General features: G+C 38.4%; 1 protein-coding gene across 20 annotated transcripts in view; it reads right to left on the bottom strand.

Annotated features, from left to right (window-relative positions):
* RUFY3 (RUN and FYVE domain containing 3) overlaps positions 1–23,712 on the bottom strand; it is a 103,219-nt gene that overhangs the window by 35,064 nt on the left and 44,443 nt on the right. For all 20 annotated transcript variants that reach the window (XR_002522086.2, XR_002522087.2, XR_002522085.2 and 17 more), the window contains 5 exons: positions 11,391–11,564; positions 10,420–10,537; positions 9,512–9,613; positions 5,208–5,331; positions 761–822 (listed from right to left, as the gene is read on the bottom strand). Coding sequence is in view for 15 of the 20 variants with exons in the window: in XM_021938552.2 (XP_021794244.2) it covers positions 761–822; positions 5,208–5,331; positions 9,512–9,613; positions 10,420–10,537; positions 11,391–11,564 (580 nt within the window). In the remaining 5 variants the exon portion in view is untranslated. The remainder of the gene's footprint in view (positions 1–760; positions 823–5,207; positions 5,332–9,511; positions 9,614–10,419; positions 10,538–11,390; positions 11,565–23,712) is intronic.

The following is a 23,712-nucleotide window of genomic DNA, read 5'->3' as shown; positions in this document are numbered from 1 at the left end:
CTCGGCCCAAATGTTTATTATTACATGAAAAAAAAAACTGGATAAAGGAGGTTGGCAACTACAACCAACTAATCTATAGTGACAAAAGATAAACAGCCAGATTTTTCAGCTGACAGATAAAATTAAGGCCCCAAACTTATACAACTACCAAAAGAACAGTGAGACAATCTTAGCTCTGTGTCAAAAATCAAAAACATCAGACTAATTATGCTTTCAATGGCTACACTTATAAAGAGAATAGATGTGCTTCTGATCTCTAATTACTAAGTACCCTAATGAATATTTTAAAACTGTTTAACATAATTTTAGATTTACAAGAGGAGGTATAAAGGCAGTACAGAATTCCCACGTACCTTCACTCAGTTTCCCCTAATGTCAACATTTTACATAACCTCACGGTGCATATTTCATATTGCCAATTTTAAGCAAACTGAGACTGCAACTCCTCTGGTCAAAATGACCATGTTTTTAAACCCTACTATAAGACATAGAGAATTGGAATCCTTTAGAAAATTTTTATTTTCTTTGCCCCTGAACCACATAGCAGGAAAATCATTAAACAAACAAACAAAAAAGCCCTTTTAGGGTTTAGTGGTAGGCATAATAGTCAGATATTTCTGGCAAGACTTTATTAAAGCTATATGATCAGAAATTCTTTCAGCAAGTCTGTTAAAACAGTATTGTTGTAAACTTTAAATACTACCAAAGGAAAAAAAATACTACATCAGGAGAAAAGAAACCTAATTTTATTGGTACGTACCCTTCAGTACCTTTACTGCTGTTCCCATCCTTGAGATACATTGAAAAATCTATAACTCCAACCTACAGAGAGAATTTTCAGGTTTTAATATAAAATTAGATATTCTTTACAAGACATAACACAATATCTCCTTCTAGGCACTCAAAACAGTAATACAGTCCTGACACTTATTAGGAATGTATGATTAAAAATTTACTGTTTTACTTTCAGTTTAATCAAGAATTAACAAGGGTGGGAAGTAAAGAATCAAGATTATGTCAATAAGACTAGAAGACCAGATCACAACTAAGACAGTCAACGGAATACTTAATATAAATAAGGTCTAAAGTTTCTTTCTCTTTTGCTTATTTCGGGTATTCCGCTACTGAATCCCTGTTCATTTTTAGAAATAACTTTTTAAAAATTAGCACATTTCCCCTGTAGAAGTTTCAGAAAATACAGCTAAACAAAAGGGGAAGTAATATTAAATCCCAACCACCATAGATGACCATTGCTAACATTTTGGTGTCTATTCCTCCAAACTTTCATTGATGTACACATCTTCATTTTTCAAGATTGCCATTTTATGATTTAGCTTCTTTCTTTTTAAAAATCCACGCCAAAGGCCAGGCACAGTGGCTCACGCCAGTAATCTCAGCACTTTGGGAGGCCGAGGCGGGTGAATCACCTGAGGTCAGGAGTTCGAGACCAGACTGACCAATATGGAGAAACCCTATCTCTACTAAAAATACAAAAATTAGCTGGGCATGGTGGCACACGCCTGTAATCCCAGCTACTCGGGAGGCTGAGGCAGGAGAATCGCTTGAACCCGGGAGGTGGAGGTTGTGGTGAGCCGAGATCTCGCCATTGCACTCCAGCCTGGGCAACAAGAGCGAAACTCCATCTAAAAAAAAAAAAAAAATCCACACCAAGAATATCGTACTTCCCTTTCTATTTTACCAGAATAAAACATAACAGAAGTCTGTGATAGAATTTCATACAGAAAGGGTGAGAAGTAATTAAAGTGAAAATATTATTTATTGGGCAATTAATGTATACTAGGCCCTGTTCTAACTGCATTACATCAAGAAATCTGAAACAACAAGAAACTAAGTAATTATAAAATATATTCAGCTAGAAAATGAGGAAGCCAGAATCCAAAACTAGACAGTTAGCTTCAGAGCCTTTACTCTTAACTACCATGCTTTAATGGCCTTTAGTACAGTTGGCTCTCCTTATCAGCAAGTCCTAAAACCCAGGGACACAGAGGGCTGACTTTAAGGGGCTTGAGCATTGTGAGTGTTGGTATTCACAGAGGTCCTGGAAACAATCTCCTTTGGAAACTGAAGGACAACTGTCCAGTTGATCCCTGAACAACAGACTTTGAATTGTGCAAGTCCACTTATATACTATATATACACAATATAAAATATGTATTTATATTTATATTATATTATATTTTTGAGACAAAGTATCACTCTGTCATCCAGGCAGAAAAAAATAAAGGTTTTCCTCCATCTCTGCCACTCCTGAGACAGCAAGACCAACCCCCTCCTCTTCCTCCTCGTCAACCTGGTTAGTGTGAAGGACCTTTATGATGATCTGGTTCCTTTATGATAATTCATTCATTTAAATGAATAGTAAATATATTTTCTCATCTTTGTAATTTTCTTATAACATTTTCTTTTCTCTAGCTTACTTTATTGTAAGAATACAGCATATGAAATATACAATAGGCCGGGCACCATGGCTTATGTGGGATGTTTCTACCATGTGGTGCCTTACTCTAGTGTTCAAGAGTCAACTGTATATATTTTAGTATACACACACACACACCTCATTTTATTGCTCTTTGCTTCACAGATATTGCACTTTGTACAAATTGAAGGTTTGTGGCAACGCTGCGTCTAGCAAGTCTATTAGTGCCATTTTTCCAACAGCATGTGCTTGCTTCATGTCTGGGTTTCACATTTTGGTAATTCCCACGGTACTTCAAACTTTTTCATTATTATTATATTTGTTGTGATAATCTGTAATCAGTGATCTTTGATGCTACTATCAACATTATTTTGGGGCTCCATGAACTACACCCATATAAGATGGCAAGCAATCCATAAACGTGTGTGTTCTGACTGCTTTACTTACTGGCCGTTCCCCCATCTCTCTCCCTTCTCCTTGGCCTCCCTATTCCCTAAGACACAACAATACTGAAATTAGGCCACTTAATAACCCTGCAATGGCCACTAAGTGTTCAAGTGAAAGGAAGAGTTGCACATTTCTTACTTTAAATCAAAAGTCAGAAAAAATAAAGCTCCGTGAAGAAGGCATGTCGGAAGCCAAGACAGGTCAAAAGGTAGGCTTTCTGGGCCAAACAGTCAGGTTGTGAAAGCAAAGGAAAAGTTCTTGAAGGGAATTAAGTGCTACTCCAATGAACAAATGAATGACAAGAAAGCAAAACAGCCTGATTGCTGAAAGGAATAAAGTTTGAGTGGTCTGTATAGAAGATCAAACCAGCCACAATATTCTCTTAAGCCAACACCTAATTCAGAGCAAGGCCCTAATGCTCTACAATTCTATGGAGATTGAGAAGTAAAAAAGCTGCAGAGGAAAAGCCTGAAGTTAGCAGCGACTGGTTTACGAAGTTTAAGGAAAGAAACTGTCTCCATAACATAAAGGTACAAGTTGAAGCAGCAAGCGTTGATGTAAATAATAGAAGCTGTAGCAAGTTATCCAGAATATCTAATTAAGATAATTGATGAAGGTGGATACACTTAACAACAGATTTTAGTTGTAGTCAAAACAGCCTTCTATTAGACAATGCCACCTAGGACTTTCATAGCTATAGATGAGAAGTCAATGCCTGGCTTCAAAGCTACAAAGGACAGACTGACTCTCTCGTTAGAGGCTAATGCAGCTGGTGACTTTAAGTTGAAGCCAGTGCTCATTCACCATTCTGAAAATCCTAGGGCCCTTAAGAATGATGCTAAATCTACTCTGCCTATGCTCTATAAGTGGAATAGCAGGCTGGGCGTGGTGGCTCAGCCAGTAATCCCAGCACTTTTGGAAGCCAAGGCAGGGAGATCACTTGAGGCCACCAGTTTGAGATCAGCCTGGGCAACATGGCAAAACCCCGTCTCTACTATAAATACAAAAATTAGCCGGGTGTGGTGGTACATGCCTGTAGTCCCAGCTACTCAGGAGAATGAGGCATGAGGATTGCTTGAGCCCAGAAGGTGGAGGTTGCAGTGAGCTGAGATGGTGCCACTGCATTCCAGCCTAGGTGACACATCAAGACTCTGTCTCAAAAAAACAAAAACCAAAAACCAAAAACACAACGGGTACAGCAAAGACAGCACATCTGTTTACAGCATGGTTTACTAGAGTATTACATAAACTTAGTTGATAAAGCAGCAGCAAGATTTGAGAGGACTGATTCCAATTTTGAAAGAAATTCTACTGTGGGTAAAATGCTGTCAAACAGCATGGTATGCTACAGAGAAATCTTTTGTAAAGGAAGCCAATTAATGTGGCAAACTTCACTGTTGTCTTATTTTAATAAATTGCCACAGCCACCTCAACTTTCAACAACCACCAAGCTCAGTCAGCAGCCATCAACACTGAGGTAAGACCCTCTCCCAGCAAAAAGATTACAACTCACTGAAGGCTCAGGTGATTGTTAGCATTTTTTAAGCAATAAAGTATTTTTAAGTTAAGGTATGTACACTATTTTTTACACATACACTATTACATACTTAATAATAGTGTAAACAAACTTTTTATTTAAAAAATTTTTTAGAGTTTTATTTTGAGACAGGGTCTCGCTGTCACCCAGGCTGGAGTGCGGTGGCACAATCATGGCTAACTATAGCCTTGACCTCCCAAGCTCAAGTGATCCTCCTGCCTCAGCCTCCCAAGTAGCCACCAGAACCAGCTAATTTTTTATTTTTTGTAGAGATGGGGTCTCACTATGTTGTCCAGGCTGGTGTCAAACTCCTGGGTTCAAGTGATACTCCCGCCCCAAAGTGCAGGGATTACAGGTGTGAACCATCGCACCTGGCCTAGTATAAACAAACTTTTACATGTACTGGGAAACCAAAAAATGCATGTGACTTGCTTTATTATGATATTTGCTTTATCGTTGTGATCTGAAACCAAACCTGCAATATCTCGGGTTTGCCCGTGTTTGTGTGTGTATGTATGTGTATGTAAATATGTATGTGTGTGTATATATATACTTTTAACAGAAAGTACAACCAAGACAAGAATCTGAAAAACATTTGTAACGTATAAATGCGCCAAACTGGAAGGAAAAACAACCTATTTTTTTATATTCCCATCAAAATGGAAGGAAATCCTGTTCATGACACATACAGTATGGCCTAATTTGATTGCTATAACCTAATCAAATCCACTTCTGAGATACCAGAACTCAGAGTGACACCCATGGTAATGAGTCTCTTTCCCATACCTGAGAGTCCAAGTCTTCTCCTTTCATACAGAAATTGGCATCAATGACATTCAGACCCACCAACAGACCAGCAATTATGGCTCCTTCTTCTTCCATCATGAGGGCATTGGGTTCATAGAATTCACTGTAAGAGAAATCCATGGAATTCCTTATTGTAACAAAAGTCTCAAAAATCCAGTGACGTAATCATGAGACAAGGACAAAAACGCTTGCTTCATGGTTGATTATAGTCATCTACAAAAATAGTTAAAAAATTACAAAAAGAAAGGCTTTAATAAATATTTTATTTTTAGATAATAGGTGGATGTTGGCAAGTGGAACTGGAGAAAAATTTTTTTAAAAGAAAAAAGATAATAGGTGCATGAATAGATTCTTCAGATAATAGTCTCGCAGAAAGACATGTGACTGAACAGTGTTGTGGTTGAAGCAGGTATTCAGACTTTTCTGACATATTTGTACTTGTGATGTACCGTCACATGATTTTGCAATCTTTTATGCATCTTAAAGTATTTGTTTGGTAGCTTGGCGTGGTAGTTCGCATCTGTAATCCCAGCACTTGGGGAGGCCAAGGCAGGAGGACTGTTTGAGACCAGGACTTTGAGACCAGCTTGAGCAACATAGTAAGACCCCATCTCTACTAAAAACAAAAAAAAAATCTGAATGGATAAAAATTATTGGCTGGGCACAGTGGCTCACGCCTGTAATCCCAGCACTTTGGGAGGCCGAGGCAGGTAGATCACTTGAGGTCAGGAGTTCGAGACCAGCCTGGCCAACATGGTAAAACCCCATCTCTACTAAAAATACAAAAAAATAGCTGGGTGTAGTGATGCATGCCTGTAATCCCAGCTACTCAGGGGGCTGAGGCAGGAGAATTGCTTGAACACAGAAAGCGGAGGTTGCAGTACTCCAGCCTGGGTGATAGAACAAGACTGTGTCTCAAAAAAAAAAAAAAATTTCGTGAAGACCCATAGATAATTAAATACTGCTTATAATGCACCTAAATTACTAATACACACACAAAGAAACCAGTGATGTAATTCATATGATTTAACTATTGCATTCCTTGGTATTTACCCAAATGAGTTAAAAACTTATGTTCACATAAAAACCTGCATACATGTGTTTATAGCAGTTTTACTCTTAATTGCCAAAATTTGGGAGCAACCAAGATGTTCTTCAGTAGATGAATGGACAATGGCATATGACTTAGCACTAAAAAAGGGAACTATCGCTGGGTGCAGTGGCTCACGCTTGCAATCTCAGCACTTTGGGAGGCCGAGGCGGGTGGATACCCTGAGGTTGGGAGTTCGAGACCAGCCTGACCAACATGGAGAAACCCTGTCTCTACTAAAAAAAAAAAAAATACAAAATTAGCTGGGCATGGTGGCACATGCCTGTAATCCCAGCTACTTGGAAGGCTGAGGCAGGACAATCGCTTGAACCTGGGAGGCGGAGGTTGTGGTGAGCTGAGATCGTGCCATTGCACTCCAGCCTGAGCAACAAGTGTGAAACTGTCTCAAAGAAAAAAAAAGAAAGAAAGAAAACAGGGAGCTATCAAGCCACGGAGGAAACAAATGCATATTACTAAGTGAAAGGTGCCAGTCTGAAAAGGCCATATACTGTATGATTCCCACTACATGACATTCTGGAAAAGGCAAAACCATAGAGACAGTAAACCCCTGGAAACCACAGTACACTCAACAGTACGATCAGTGGTTATTAGGGGTTGTAGGACAGAGAGATGAATAGGCGGAGCATAGAGGATTTTTTAGGGCCGTGAAACTATTTTGTATGGTATAATGACATATGGATACATATCATTATACATCTGTCAAAATCCATAAAACATACAATACCAAGAGTAAACCTTAATGTAAACTATGAACTTTGGGAGATAATGATGTGTCGATGTAGGTTCATCAATTGTAACAAATGCACCACTCTTGTGGGATGTTGATAATGAGGGAGGTTGTGCAGGGGAGAAGGGTATATATGAAAAATCTCTGTACCTTCTACTCAATATTGCTATAAATTTAAAACCACTCTAAAAAATAGTATTTTAGATTTTTTAAAAAAAACGAAACAGGCCGGGCGTGGTGGCTCACACATGTAAACTCCACACTTTTGGGAGGCTGAGGCAGGCGGATCACTTGAGGTCAGGAGTTCAAGACCGCCCTGGCCAACGTGGTGAAACCCTGTCTCTACTAAAAATACAAAAATTATCCAGGCGTGGTGGTGCATGCCTGTAGTCCCATCTACTCGGGAGGCTGAGGCAGGAGAATCGATTGAACCTGGGAGGTGGAGGCTGCAGTGAGCTGCGATTGCACCACTGCACTCTGACCTGGGCGACAGAGCGCAACTCACTTAAAACAAAACAAAACAAAAACCAAAAACCCAGTGACTTGAAGTATTCATTTTCAGTCAATTTGACGTGATTGAAACAACACTGCAATCAATTTGTGTTTTTTTTTTTAAAACGTTGTCTTGCTGTCGCCCAAGCTGGAGTGCAGTGGTGTGATCTTGGCTCACTGCAAGCTCCGCCCCCAGGGTTCACTCCATTCTCCTGCCTCAGTCTCTTGAGTAGCTGGGACTACAGGTGCCCACCACCACGCCCGGCTAATTTTTTACATTTTTAGTAGAGACGGGGTTTCACTGTATTAGCCAGGATGGTCTTGATCTCCTGACCTTGTGATCTGCCCGCCTTGGCCTCCCAGAGTGCTGGGATTACAGGCGTGAGGCACCGTGTCCGGCCAATCAATTTGTTTTCAACAAGTTACCTGGGACTACTAAAGGTCAACCTCAATCACTGTTAATAATCAATATAATTCACTGATATTAGTTCCTTAGTTATTTTCTGATTCTCTCTAAAAGATATTAACAGGCTGGGTGTGGTGGCTCATGCCTGTAATGCCAGCACTTTGGGAGGCCAAGGTGGGTGGATCACGAGGTCAAGAGATCGAGACCATCCTGGCCAACATGGTGAAATCCCGTCTCTACTAAAAATACAGAAATTAGCTGGGCGTGGTGGTGTGCACCTGTAGTCCCAGCTACTCGGGAGGCTGTGGCAGGAGAATAGCTTGAACCCGGGAGGTGGAGGTTGCAGTGAGTGGAGATCCTGCCACTGCACTCCAGCCTGGTAACAGAGCAAGACTCTGTCTCAAAAAAAAAAAAAAAAAGATATTAACAAATGACAAAATAGCATAAAAACAGTACATGAATGAGCTGCAAATTTACCGTTTCTCTCAAAAACTGATCACGTGCTATATTTGTTCTTTGATAGCCCCTGAAGGAAACTGAGTAGAACTGGAATGAACAAGGTTCTTTGACAGTTTATTGTCCCAAAAGCCTCACCTTATGAATTGGTCAGAAGCGGAATATGGCCGAATTCCAACATTCACACATTTCCAAATCTCAGCTAACTAAATGTCAGTTCCATGAACTTTCACAAAAACACATCTGTGTAATCACTATCCTGATCACTGGAATCCTAGAAATCAGTTCTTTCTCTCTTCCAATCTCTACCCGCACTTCTCCAAGGTAACTATTATCCTGATTTCTATCACCATAGATTGATTTTACCTATTTTTGACCTTTATACAATGGATTCATATAATAAAGATGGATAAAATAAAATAATGCTGTTTTGCCTCTCCCAGTTGTATCTATGATCCATCTGGAAGATTTTGTGATATTTTATATATATATATTTTTTATAGACAGAGTCTCACTCTGTCGCCCAGGCTGAAGAGCAGTGGAACGCTCTTGGCTCACTGCAGCTTCTGCTTCCCGGGTCCAAGCGATTCTCGTGCCTCAGCCACCCAAGTAGCTGGGATTACAGGTGTGCACCACCAAGCCCGGCTAATTTTTATATTTTTTTAGTAGACAGGGTTTCGCCATATAGGACTCCTGGCCTCAAGTGGTCTGCCCACCTTGGCCTCCCAAAGTGCTGGGATTACAGGTGTGAACCACTGCACCCGTCCAATTTTGTGCTATATTTGAATTTAATGCTACATATCAAGTTCCTGTCTTATTGAGCCTGGGCACATGCTAAGGTGCCTTCTGTTTTCTGGAGGTAAGTCTTGGCCTGCCCTGGAAAAGACCAATATATACCACAGTGACAGACAGAACACACATAACATAAATCATCCATTTGGGAGTATATGTGTGTGAGGTATGAGAGAAAGTATCAGTGAAGCTATTATGAGTCAACTGTTTCTGATCCACAAAAATGGTGAACTTACATGGTTTGACTTTATACGATGTAGAACATACCAAGGAAAGAAGAAAGTTCAAGGTGTTCATACCTGAGAAGTTCTTTCTTATTGATCAAAGCTTTCATATATTCTGAAAGTTTCTTTTGCATTAATGCCAAACGAAGCCAGGCTCTTCCTCTACCTACTGGTGTCCTACAAAAACACAGAAATCAAACAACTAAAAATACAAGCAACAGAAGCAAAGGCTACAGCAGAATCAGTTCACTTATTCTTGCTAATGGTGTTACAGTGTAACAAGCACACTGAGGTGCTCCTTAGGACCTCTCCCACCATATTCCTGGGCAAGGAATTTCTGTGTGTGGGCTAATGCGACCCAGGGGGGTGTTTGGGACAAATGCTTTCAAAAAGAATTACTGAATGTAACTACAATTTGAAGACTCAGCCTCTGGGAGACCCAACTAAAAATGTTCCATCAGATTAGTAATAGCAAATCCTTATAAATTCAGGTGGATTATATAAAAGTCCAAAGCATGAATGTGGACACAGGCAATCTAGGCCTCTATCTGATTAAAATTAAACCAGTCTCATTTGGGAAGGTGGTCACTACTTCGTAGTTCTAAGGCAGGCTACAGTCACTACCTCTTCAGGTTAATTTGACAGTTGTTTTAATCTTGACTCTCAAACCCACTGAATAGCTTTTTTCCCTAAGTCAAGTCCAGCATGCCACCCCCTTAGATACAATTTCTTGAGACACACTAAGTGATTCCCCCAAGTGCTTTAAAAAATAAGGAAATGTTTGGCATTTCAACAAAAAGACAACCTCTCTTAGATGAATAATTATCCCTCAAGAACACAATTTTCTTAATATTCTGTATACCAATTCTCTCATATCAGCACCTATTCAGGACATCATGCATTCTGGATTGGAAGTCTTGCTCTTCAAGGGATAGTTAATAAGAATGCTGTTCCCGAGAAATGGAATTCAACCTTAGACTTACTTAAGTCCTGGAAGATCTTTAACACTTGCTGTTATCTCTGCGGCTTCTGGAACAAGCTTTTCTACCAGTTCTAGAGGTCCCCAGAAAGACTTATTTTGTCCAAGAAAAGTTTTTTTAGCTAAGGCAACAAAAATAAAACAGTATTTTAATATTCTTTACAACATAAGCATTCTCTCAATACACACACACACACACAACTTTTCAGGAAACCAGTCCCAGGTTATAAGATGGTTTTAGATTCATTCATGCTTGTAGAATAGATAATATTTTGTGAAAATAAAAAATTTTCTACTTCCCAAGACTCAGCCCTTCTTCTTTCAAGAACAGTTTGTGGCCTAGCCATATTATATAATAAAACATTTTAACAATTTAGTGCCTAAAATTGTGTGGTATTAATGAAGAAAACAGCTCAATAGAAAAGAATATGTAATCCAGAAATAGGCTATGGAATATTGGGAAGTTGGTAAGCATAGGCACACAGATTTTAAAAAAACAACCAAACAAAAAATAACAGGAAAAGAATATTGAGAAGGCAGCAAGAAAGGAAACAGGGGTGAACAAGACCAGATACTGCCCTCAAAAGCTTATAGTTAAGTGGAAAGAACACTGAACCAAGAGTCGGGAGACCTGAGTTCTAGCACCTAATCTGTCACAACTCAATGTGTGACCTTGACCAAGTCATGTCTCATTCTGGGCAGGCCTATTTCCACCTGTCAAACAGAATTACTGTACTGGATTTGATTACTTATAATGGCCCTTCCAACTGTAACATTTAATGATCTGTATTTTTAAAGCCCTATAAGTCCACTGAGTCAATCATAACCCTGCTCCTATATAGACTCCATTCCAATGGATCAATATTATTAATTCAAGCCTCTTATTCTTTGGCTCTACAAAGAATGCTTTCTTCTATAGTATGCATTGCTAGAAAACAGCTGCATGCATATTAGCATTTTGGGACGACGGCCTACCTTTCAAGCCATGTTTCAGACAGTGTTCCATCACCACAAAGAATTGCTGGAGAGGTGCATAGTCAGAGTCAAGAGTCCTCCCCAGGTTCAGAGCTGATTCAATCAAGCCCTTGATACTCAGCTTGGCCATGTTCATGAGGTTCATGCGTTCGTTAGCCATGAGATAATTAGGATCTGCAGTCAAAGGGGAAGAAGATGAAGCCTGGTTACTAGAAATAGCACATTTTAAAATTCAGTATTGTATTCTTCTCCACCATGTACTCACTGTGAAAAAAATGCTAGTTTCCTTTAAGAATAGCCTCAATGAAGTGGTAAAATGAACTATTTTATCAAATCTCAAGCCTTTAGTTGTCTTTTCTTTCTTTTTTTCTTTGAGACAGGGTCCTGCTCTGTCGCCCAAACTGGAATGCAGTGGCATGATCATAGCTTACTGTAGCCTCAACCTTCTGGGCTCAAGTAACCCTTCTGTCTCTGCCTCCCACGTAGCTGGAACCATAGGCGCACACCACCACACCTGGCTAATTTTTGTATTTTCTGTAGAGGACAGGGTCTCACTTTGTTGCCCAGGCTGGTCTTGAACTCTTGAGCTGAAGCGATATTCCCACCTCAACTTCTCAAACTGTTGGGATAATAGGCGTAAGCCACCGTGCCTGGCTGAGTAGTCTTTTAATATTCTCACCACGGCCTCTGCTATCACCCTAACCTGAGGGTGTCATAACTCCCTACTGTACTACCTTCACACTGCTCTCTCTGCTTCCATTCTTGCCTACCCCTCTCTTCTCTGCATAATTTGTGACGTGCTCTAAAAATAAAGTCCCAATGGAGGAAGAAAAGGGTAAAGGGCTTAAACAAACTTTGCATTATGGTATTTTATTATTCTTTAAACTATGCACTAGCATTATTAGTATAATGCAGTACTAGAACTTAATCAACTCCCACATTTTTAAGTCTTAGCACACAGTGTGTATGGCTCTCATCAACCAGACAGACAAACTATTTGGGGAAAGAGGCTAAGTGACACATTTTATTGTACTCATTACCTTCATTTATTGGTGCTTACACTGTGCCAGCACTGTGGGCTGCCTCTTACACTTATGATCTCCATCTCTCCTTACAACATGCTGTGAGACAGTCACCAATACAACAATTTTACAGGGAAGGAAAATGAGACTTAGACAGTAAAGCTTCAACTGCTCTGCCCTGACTCACTGTATGACCTCGGGCAAGTCACCATCCCATTTTAGGTCACTCAAATAGTTGCAGCTGGTCCATGGGCACAGCCAGTAATCAATGACAGAGCCAGAGGCCAGACTCCTCCTGACCATTCTTTTATAGGATTATTTTACCTACTTACTCTCTCATCATATTTAGGTATTCTCCCTTCTTTCCGTTGCTAAAAAAGGCCCATAAGAGTTAGGTGGACCAAGGTGTAACAGTTTATAAGTGGCAGAATCTGGACCTGGATCTGACATGAAAGCTAACGCTCTCTTTACCTTATGCCATGTGTATCCTCCCAAATACCAAATATACCAAATTTGTACTGAAAACTAAAGAAGGCCTAGAGCTCTATGACATATTCCATTTCTTCTTAGGAAGACTAAAAATACTAATAAGGCCATGGTTTCATAATACAAATAAGTCACTTAACAAAAAACAGACTGTTTAATGCAAATTATCCCAAGCAATTTTCTTCATACAATGTTTTTATTTATATCTGCTTTCAAAGTTAAATGAGCAGAGTCAAATGGTCAAATTCTAAATTAATCTTCTCATTCAGTTTAAGGACTTGTGGATTTGAAATTCCAACTATATAAATCTTGGTTTGTTGTCATGTTGTCTGAGGTTACTTTTGGAGAAACACTTTATGTGAGAGTCAGAATTGGTATACATTACCATTAATTCTTTCCTGCATAACAACAAATGTTTTAGGGTCATAGCTTAAATGTGGCTTTCTTTGTTCATGATAGATCAACTTGTCAAGGGTAGTATTCTCACAAAAGGACAGTAAAATACATGGAAAACTATGCCCTGACAGCCATGAAGAACAACTATCAGATAATTTCTATTTATTACCAGCATGTATGTACATTCTAGTGTTTCTGACCTCCTATAACTACTCGAAAAAAGGAATAGAGCAGGGGTGTGGGTATGAATGTGTGTAGAGGGCTACAAGCCTTCTCACCTAACATCTCCAGTAGATGGCAGGAGACTATGGTTGGTGCTAGATAACTGCCTGCCCATAATGTAACTCTGAGGCATTCACTCTGCCTCAAGCCTGTAGACCATTAATTCAGGAACTTATAACAAGATTAAACAATGCTGCTAGTCAAAGTTTATAAGCTGATTCCAACATAGTGAGAACTAGTCATGTGGGGGAGAGATAGACTTGGGTTAAGTAAAAAATATCATATTGAGACATTTTTCCAGAAGTAGTGATAGATTTATACCAACCCATCTATATTTTCTCATGTTCTTCTTCTTATAATCTGCAGCAGAAATGTTTAAGACATCTGGCTGAGGTCTGGAGTGCATGAACTACAGACAGGTTAACTAGCGTCTATGGGAATTAAATTTCTGATACCATGGACTCCATTAGTAAGGCGCTATAATCTATTTAAACTAACTTCCATCAAACACAAACAACCCACCCATTCTTTAAAAAACACTACTTGGCACTGTTGACATTTTAAGCTAGATAATTCATTTTTACGGGGCTCTGTTCTGAAAACTGATTTTCACAGCAACCCAGTTGTGGGTAACACTAGATGTCAGTAGCACTGACAGCTGTTTTTGGTGGGTTAAGACAACCAAAAACATCTCCAGACACTGGCAAATAATCTTTGGGAGATGAAGTCAGGTCCTTCTACATTGAGAACTACTAATCTAAACAAATGAAAAGTCAAACAAAAATCTGTTATAGTAATTTGATGGTTAGATATAAGAGCTTAAAAGTAACAATTCACTCCAGTTAGAATGGCTATTACCAACAAGACAAAAAATAAAAAATGCTGGTGCGAATGCAGCAAAAAAGGAATTCTTATACACTGCTGGTGGGAATGTAAATTAGTATAGCCTTTATGGAAAACTATATGGCGGTTCCTCAAAAAACTAAAAATAGAACTACTATATGATTCAGCAATCCCAATACTGGATGTTTATCCAAAGGAAAGGAAATCAATATGACAAAGAGATATCTGCATTCCCATGTTTAATTCAGCACTATTCACAAGATATGAAATCAACCTAAGTGTCATCAACATGAATAAAGAAATGTGGTATACACACACACACACACACACACACACACACACAAAATTCAGCCATGAAAAGAATGAAATCCTATGATTCATGGCCACATGGATAAGCCTAAAGGACACTATGCTAAGTGAAATAAGTCAGGGACAGAAAGATAAATACCACATGCTCTCATTCATATGTGGAAGCTAAAAAAGTTGAGCTCATAGAAGTAGAGAGTAGAATTGTGGTTTTTAGAAAATGAAAAGAGTATGGAGGAGGGGAAGATAGGGAGAGGTTGGTTAACAGATACAAAGCTACAACTAGATAAGATGAGTAAGTTCTAGTGTTCTGTAGCATTGTATGGTGACTATAGTCAATAATTTTTAAAATATTTTCAAATAGCTAGAAGAGAGGATTTTGAATATTCCCAAAATAAACAAATGAGTGTTTGAGGTAAGAGATATGCTAATTACCTTGATTTGATCATTACATTGTATACATGAGCCAAAATATCAGTCTGTACCCCTAAATATGTACAATTATTACACATCAAAAATTTAAAAAAGAATTTATTGCTCATTGTTAATTAACACAAAAGCTAAAATGAGTATTATTTAATGCTTATTATTGACATTTTTGTGCTGAATAGTATACAAAAGTATGGCTATTGAGTCTTGCTATGTTGCTCAGACTGGTCTTGAACTCCTGGCCTCAAGCCATCCTCCCATGTTGACCTCCCAAAGTGCTGGGATTAAAGGTATAAACCACCACACCTGGCCTACAAATAATGTTGGTTGCTAATAATGAATATTAAATCATTAACCTGATTTGTTACAGAATATTTTCTATTCAACATTACTTGTCTTAAATCCTATTCAAGTATAAAATGATTTTGCAAAACTAACCTATCCTGTTAAAAAGGGCTGCAATGACCTGACAGAGTATGGAGGGGCTTCTGAGGGCAGGTCAAGTTCTGTTTGTTGGTGGGTGTTTATTACGTGAGCATGTTGAGTGTGTAACGTTGTACTGAGCTGAATACTTATAACATAGGATTCTTTTCTGTGTATTTTGTACTTTTAACTATATAAAGTAAAAAAAGATTCTGTTATATTGTATAAGCCAGAAAGCCATTTTAAAACATGCACGACTTTCATGATATCATCAGTCAAGCTTTTCCTGTGAGTAAAATGATTTAAAATTTAAAAATGTTCACAACACTGGCATTTAACACTATTATTCCAATAGAGAACTTTCATGCAATTATTTTGTCAATACATATTGAACATCTACTATGTGTTAGATATTGTGTTTAATGTTAGAAATAACAGAGGTAATAATAGACTTAGTCCCTGCCATCAAAGTGCTTACTATTTATCAAAGTTGGTTAATACAAACTTATAGAGAACAAATAGGGCAGTGTACAGCAAACACCTGAAATTTCAGCATAAACGTAATCATATTTAACAAAGATCAATTTTATTCCAGGACAAATAATTTTTTTTTTAAATTTTTAACTTTTCAGATGGAGTTTCACTCTTGTTGCCCAGGCTGAATGGCATGATCTTGGCTCACTGCAACCTCCTCTTCCAGGGTTCAAGCGATTCTTCTGCCTCAGCCTCCCAAGTATCTGGGATTACAGGCATGTGACACCATGCCTAGCTAATTTTGTATTTTTAGTAGAGACGGGGTCTCACCATATTGGTCAGGCTGGTCTTGAACTCCTGACCTCGAGTGATCCACCCGCCTCGGGCTCCCAAAGTGCTGGGGATTACAGGTGTGAGCCACTGCGTCTCGCCCAGGACAAATAATTTTAAATGTTCCGTTTGTTTTGTTTTGATTTTTGAGGCAGGATCTTGCTCTGTCACCCAGGCTGGAGTGCAGTGGCACAATCACAGCTCACTGTAGTCCCAACCTCCCAGGCTCAAGTGATTCTCCCACCTTGGCCTCCTAAGTAGCTGGGATAATAAACAGGTGTGTGCAACCATGCCCGGCTAATTTTTTTTTTTTTTGTAGAGACAGGGTCTCCCTATGTTGCCCAGCTGGTCTCAAACTCCTAAGATCAAGTGATCCTCTCACCTCAGCCTACCAAAGTAATAAGATTACAGGCATGGGTCATCATGCCCAGCTAATTAAATTTTTTTTTGTTGTTGTTGTTAAATGACATAAACCTATTCTATGGAAATGTTAGTTTTCTATATTTCTTAAAACTAAGATAATTGATATGTCATTAGTTTAGGGTTCCAGGCAGACTGTAAGCATAACACAATTTCCTCTGACATTGGGTACACTTCTGTGGAGAAGACTGAGAAGTAATTCAACTACACTGCAGTAAGAACTCCAACAAAGGCATATACAGGAGACCAGGGGAATATGCATAGGAGAAAGGTATCTGACCTGGCTCCCTATTTTTCCTTCAACTTTAGGGGCCAGGTGTGTTTCTATATCTATCTATTCTTAATGGCATCTCAGGTATCATATTTCTACTCAAAAATAAGAAAATTTACTTAAGTACCACTTTCTCTGGATTGAAATCTGTTAAAGGGGTTAGTCAAAAAAAATTTAACCAGCCAGGCGTGGTGGCTCACACCTGTAATCCCAGCACTTTGGGAGGCCGAGGCAGGTGAATTAACTGAAGTCAGGAGTTCGAGACCAGCCTGGCCAACACGGGGAAGCCCCATCTCTACTAAAAATACAAAAGTTAGCTGGGTGTGGTGCTGGGCACCTGTAATCCCAGCTACTCAGGAGGCTGAGGCAGCAGAATCACTTGAACCCGGCAGGCAGAGACTGCAGTGAGCCAAGATTGTGCCACTGCACTCCAGCCTGGGCGACAAGAGCAAAACTCTGTCTCGAAAAAAAAAAAAAAAAAAATTAACCATAAATTTACTTGTCCTCATTGCTACCTTTTCTTGGTAACAGTATAATCAATGATGAACTTCACTGAGTTAGGACTTGTCATCAGAAAGGATTAATATACTAATCTATGGAGTCAATTAAACTATTACATGACTTCAGGCAAGAAATCTCACCTCTTTGAAGCCTCAATTTCCTCATCAGTAAAATGAGAGGGTTGGGCTTGTTCAGTTTTTTCCCTTGGAAACCATGCACATTCATATCAGTCATAATCACATATAGAGCACTGATTCTCAAAGGGAGAGACATATTAATATACCTGGAACCACAGAAATGACATGTTCTGTTTGGAAAACCCCACAAATGACTGATACCAAATGAACTAGATCCTTTCTACTCTCTGGTCTCGGAATATCAACACTGGCATCACCATGAAAGCTTTTAGACATGGGAAGCTGTAGAGGTTTTTGCACTCTTACTAGATCCCCAGGCAATCTGTATGTGCATTAAAGTTTGAGAAGCATTGACCTAGATCACTCTCCTAGCTAGCATATTATAATGCCATGATTTCACAGTTGGCTTCATCAAGGGCAACTAACATACATGTATATAAGTAGAAAGCCCTAGGAGGAAGGAAATAATAAAGATTAGATCAGAAAAAAATTAAACAGCAAAAACAACTACTGAGAAATATCAATAAAATCCAAGGTTGGTTCTTTGACAAGATAACAATATTGACATTTAGCTAGGCTGATCAGTAGAAAAGAGAGAGGATTCAAATTACCAAAATCAGGAATGAAAGAGGGGACAGTAGTATTGACATTACAGAAACAAGGATTATAAGGGAATACTATGGACAACTGTATGCCAGCATACTAAATAATCTGGACAAAACGGACAATTTCTTAGAAAGACACAAACTACCAAAACTGACATAAGAAATAGGAAATCTGAAGAGACCTACAACAAGTAAAGATCCTGAATTAGTAATAAAAAAAAAAAAAATAGCACACAGAGGAGGCCAGAACCAGAGCCTCATTGTTAAAATCTACCAATCATTTAAGGAATTGACACCAATCCTTGACAGACTATTCCAAAAATAGGAAGAGAGAACTTCCTAACTGATTCTATTACAGTAATATTACCTTGAGACCAAATCAGATAAAGGTATCATAAGAAAACTATAGATCAATACTCCGTATGAATACAGACACAAAAATCCTAAACAAAATACTGGCAAATCAAATCCAGCAACATATAAAAAGGATTATATAACTGGACCAAGTGGGATTAATCACAGAATGCAAGGTCGGTCCAACACACAAAACTCAATCAATATAATACACCAAATTAACAGAGTAAAGAAAGACATCACATGGTCATTTCATTAGAAACAGACAAAGCACTTGACAAATTCCAATAGCCAATATAACAAAAATGTTAATGATATAAACATTCAACAAACTAGGAAGAGAACTTCCTTAGGTTGACAAAGGGCATCTACAAAAAACTCACAGCTAACAAACTTGATGGCAAAAGACTGGATGGTAAAAGACTGAAGGCTTTCTCAAAGATCAGGAAGACAAGGATGCCCACTTTTGCTACTTCTAACCAAATTGTATAGGAGGGTCTTGCTAGGGCAAATAGGCAACAAAAGGAAATGAAAGGCATCCAGTTTGAAAAGGAAGAAGTCAAACTATATTTGCAGATGACATGATCTTATATATAAAAAATCCTAAGGAATCTACACACACACAACGTATGTAAATAAAATCAGTTTGGCAAGGTTGTAAGGTACAAGATCAACACACAAAAATTAATTACATTTGTATACATTAGCAACAAACAATTTGAAAAAGAAATTTAAAAACAATTCCATTTATAATAGCACCAGAAAAATATTTACCAATAAACGTAACAAAAGAAGTGCAAGATTTGTACATGGAAAACTACAAAACTTTGCTGAAAGACATTTTAAAAGATCAGGCTGGGCGCAGTGGCTCACTTCTGCAATCTCTGCACTTTGGGAGACTGAAGTGGGTGGATCACTTGAGGTCAGGAGTTCAAGACCAGCCTGGCCAACATGGTGAAACCCCATCTCTACTAAAATTACAAAAATTAATATTTGCAAAAAATGGTGGTAGGATAATTGGATATCCAAATGCAAAATAATTTTTTTTTAAAAGCTCAAAATAGATCTGAGACCAAAGTGTAAGAGCTAAAACTATAAAGCTCTTAGAAGGAAACACAGGTCTAAATATTTTATAACCATAGACTAGACAATGGTTTAGCAACAAAAGAAAAAACAGGTACAGTGGACTTCATCAAAAATAAAAACATTTGTGTTTCAAACGACATCATCAAGAAAGTGAAAAGACAACCCACAGAATGGCAGAAAATATTTGCAAATCAGATCCAATATCCAGAATGTATAAAGAATTATTATGATTTAACAACAGAAGAGAAATAATCCTAGTAAAAAAGAATGGGCAAAGGCTTGAAATATACATTTCTGCAGAGAAGAGAGACAAATGGCCAGAAAGCATATGAAAAGATGCTAATTAGAGAAATACAAATCAAAATTATGAGATACCTTTTCACATTCACTAGGATAACAATAATAATTATTATTCATTGAAGGAAATGATATTAGCAAGAATGTGGAAAACTGGAAACTTTTGTGCATTGCTTCTAGGAGTGTAAAACTGTCCAGCTGCTTTGGCAGTCTGGCAGTTCTCTAAAAAATTAAACATATGAGTTATTTGACCCAGCAATTCAACATTTTCAATATGAAAACATGTCCACACATCATAAAAATGCCAACAATAGAGACTGGAGACTACTAGAGGGAGGTGGAAGGGAACCAGAAAAGTTAATTGTTGGGTACTATGCTTACTACCTGGGTGACAGGATGAATCATACCCCAAATCTCAGCATCACACAATATACCCATGTAACAAACCTGCACATGTAGCCCCTGAAGCGAAAAAAAAGCTGAAATTATTTTAAAAATATATCCACACAAAATGTACACATTAATGTTCACAGTAGTAGTATTCATAATTTGCCCCAAAGTGAAACAAGCCAAATGTCCACCAACCGATAAAGAGACAAAATAAGATATGCCCATACAATAAAATATTATTAATCCATAAAAAGAAATGAAGTTACGATACATGCTACAACATGGATAACCCTTGAAAACATATGCTAAGTGAAAAAAGCCTGACACAAAAGGCCACATATTTTATGATTTTGTCTATATAAAATGCCCAGAATAGGCAAATCTACGGAGAGAGACATATGTAAATACTTGAAGAAGCCCCTCAAAAAAAAAATCTGCAGAGACAGAAAATAGACTAGCAGCTGCCAGTGGCTGGGAGGAGGAAGAATAGAGAGTGGTTATTAATGGGTATAGAGTTTCTTTTTAGAAAAGGTGTTGAAAATATTCTCAGATTAGGGAGGGGTGATGGATGCACAACTTTTTGACTATACTAACAACCACTGAATTGTACACTTTAAAGTGATAACCTTTGTGGTATATGAACTGTACCTCAATAAGGCTATTATTAGAAAAAAAAAACTAAAGTTTTTAGATGTAATAATAATATATATCTTGTATGTATCTTGATTCAAATAAACCAACTAAAAAAAGACATATTTGAGACCATCAACAGATTTTGAAAATGGGTTGAGACACTATAAGACTTTGTTGTCAATTTTGTTAGTTGTGACACTGAAGGATTTACAGGTGCTGAGATGTAATGTTTGGAGTTTGCTTTAAAATGCTCCAGAAACAAACATGGAGGTATTAAATAAGATTGGCAATAATTACTGAAGCTGGTGATGGAGATATGTGAGCTCATTAAGCTATTCTTTTTACGTACTATAAAAAGTTGTGTAATTAAGCTGGGCATGGTGGTATGCACCCATAGTCCTAGCTACTCGGGGCTGAGGTAAGGCAGGAAGAGTTCAAAGCTATAGTGAGCTATGAGAGCTATGATCATGCTACTGTACTCCGGCCTGGGCAACAGAGTTGAGACTCTGTCTCTAAAAAAAAAAGTTCCACAATTAAACAAGTAAAAAATTTAAAGTAAAAGTAAAATTCTGGCTGGGCACGGTGGCTCACTCCTGTAATCCCAGCACTTTGGGAGGCTGAGGCTGGCAGATGGATAGCTTGACTACAGGAGTCAAGACCAGCCTGGGCAACAAGGTGAGACCCTCTCTCCATAAAACACAGAAAAAATTAGCTGGGTGTGGTGGTACACACCTGTGGTCTCAGTTCCTTGGGAGGCTAAGGTGGGAGGACGGCTTGAGCCTGGGAAGTGGGTGCTGCAGTGAGCTGTGCCACCACATTCTAGCCTGGGCAACAGAGTGAGATCCTGTCTCAAAAAAAAAAAAAAAAGAAAAAAACAAGAAAAGAAAAAAGACATTCTGCTTTCTCTTGCTCCAGGTCAAGGTTTAGCTGCTGGCCTCCTGTAAGAAACTACTGTAGTTTCTTCTACCTGTGTATATAAACAACAATGACAACAAAAAACCCTTTTGATGGGCTTTAGCATTGAAATGAGTTAGCTTATTTAACCAAAACCATTCTTTTTATATACTCTTACTCATTCTTGGTTAGGTGTACATTTCTCTAATCTTTAATAGATTAAAAAAAAAAAAATACTAGCTTGCACAAGAGCTCCCTAGGAAACACACTGATTTCTTCTTCACTGGGCTCCCATATCATAATATAACAATTTTAGTTTTGGAAAGTTTCCCAGACTTCTTCAGTTTCCTTTACTTGAGCATTCCATGCTGCAGAAGAATACCTAGATTTCTGGAAACATTTAGAAGTTAGGACAACAGTTAACCTTCTTTGTTTTGATACAACATAAGAAATTTAGGTGGTAAATACAACCCAAGAGTTCCTTGCTTTTCCTTGCTTTGCTCAATTTATTGCATAAAAATAATTTAAATGTTTTGGGCTTTACCTAGTATCAAAAAAAAAAAAAAAAAAAAAAAAAAGAAAAAGAAACAATTTAAATGGATGTGAGAGGGCCATGATACAATCTCGCAGTTAGATCTATGATCTAGAAGGGTTAGATCTGTCTCTCTCACATTCCCTGAGTGATGTTGGGGGAAATTCTCATTCTTCCGTTTCATCTGTAAAATGCTGGGGGAGACAATCCTCCTTCCACCTCTTGTGTGCCTACATTTCTTACTGGGTTATATCAAGACTATAAGGCCCTGACCACTCTTTCCTGGGCCATTTATGGAGCTGATAATGAGAGAGGAGGCTTTCCTACTGCTTCCTATAAAAACAATGGGTTCTCCCAACTTGGCCTTCTTCATCTGCAACACAAACCTACCACGTGTGAGCATGTCACTGAGTCATACAGTGTCACCCAATGGGACTCTGGTCCAAGAGGAACTGGCACAGATACGCAGATGCTTAGGCTGCTTGCATTGTCATAAGTAATAAAGTCCTTTGCCTCTGACCTAGGAGTCTTGTATTTTTTGCCAGTATCCAAGAAACAGTAAGAGGCTTTATTAGTTTGCTAAAGCACGTAAACCTCAGATCTGACAAAAACCATGAATAATCACTGTCCTTAGTTTAACTCCCTGGAATACTGTACATTTGTACTCCAAATGAGATAACACCAAAAGTAATATGAATAAAAGCATGATAAATCTCAATATACTGCAGTACTTGAGGTAGATCCTAAATGTTGTGGTATCACAGAACACGCGAAGGACAGTATTCCAAGTGGTTGGAATGGGTGTGCGAGGTCAGGTGGAGAAAATAAGAGTGGAATGGGGAGTTCTCACTGGGGAGAACTGGAAAACACAGGTAGGGTAGAGTCAGATAAAGAGGTCTCTGAAACTAGACTTGGATATTAATGAAGGAAGCAATGGGAACCATTGTAGTTTTGAGCAGGGAATCAGCGTAACTAAAATTCTGTTTGGGGATGATTAATCTGAGAAGATTATGCAAAATGAATTTGAGGGAAGAGAATCAAAATGATCTGCCATGAAGAATTGTAGTGATTCAAGTTTAGACAGTCATTAGAAGAGAGAAAGGAAATGAAGGGGTCAAGAATAACACCAAGGTTTTTGCCCTGAGAGACTGAAACAGTGTGCTATAAAGGGAAATGACAAAGGTGAGTAACTGTTATGGAGGTAAAGGGCAAAGTAAACTTGGTTTTGGATATCATAAAGGATATTTATGTGGAAAGATTTTCAACATATC

This window comes from Papio anubis, chromosome 3, assembly GCF_008728515.1.
Source record: "Papio anubis isolate 15944 chromosome 3, Panubis1.0, whole genome shotgun sequence".
NCBI classification, from domain to species: Eukaryota; Metazoa; Chordata; class Mammalia; order Primates; family Cercopithecidae; genus Papio; species Papio anubis.
The sequence above is the reverse complement of the archived record's forward strand: the minus strand, read 5'-3'. Positions and strand labels throughout refer to the sequence as shown.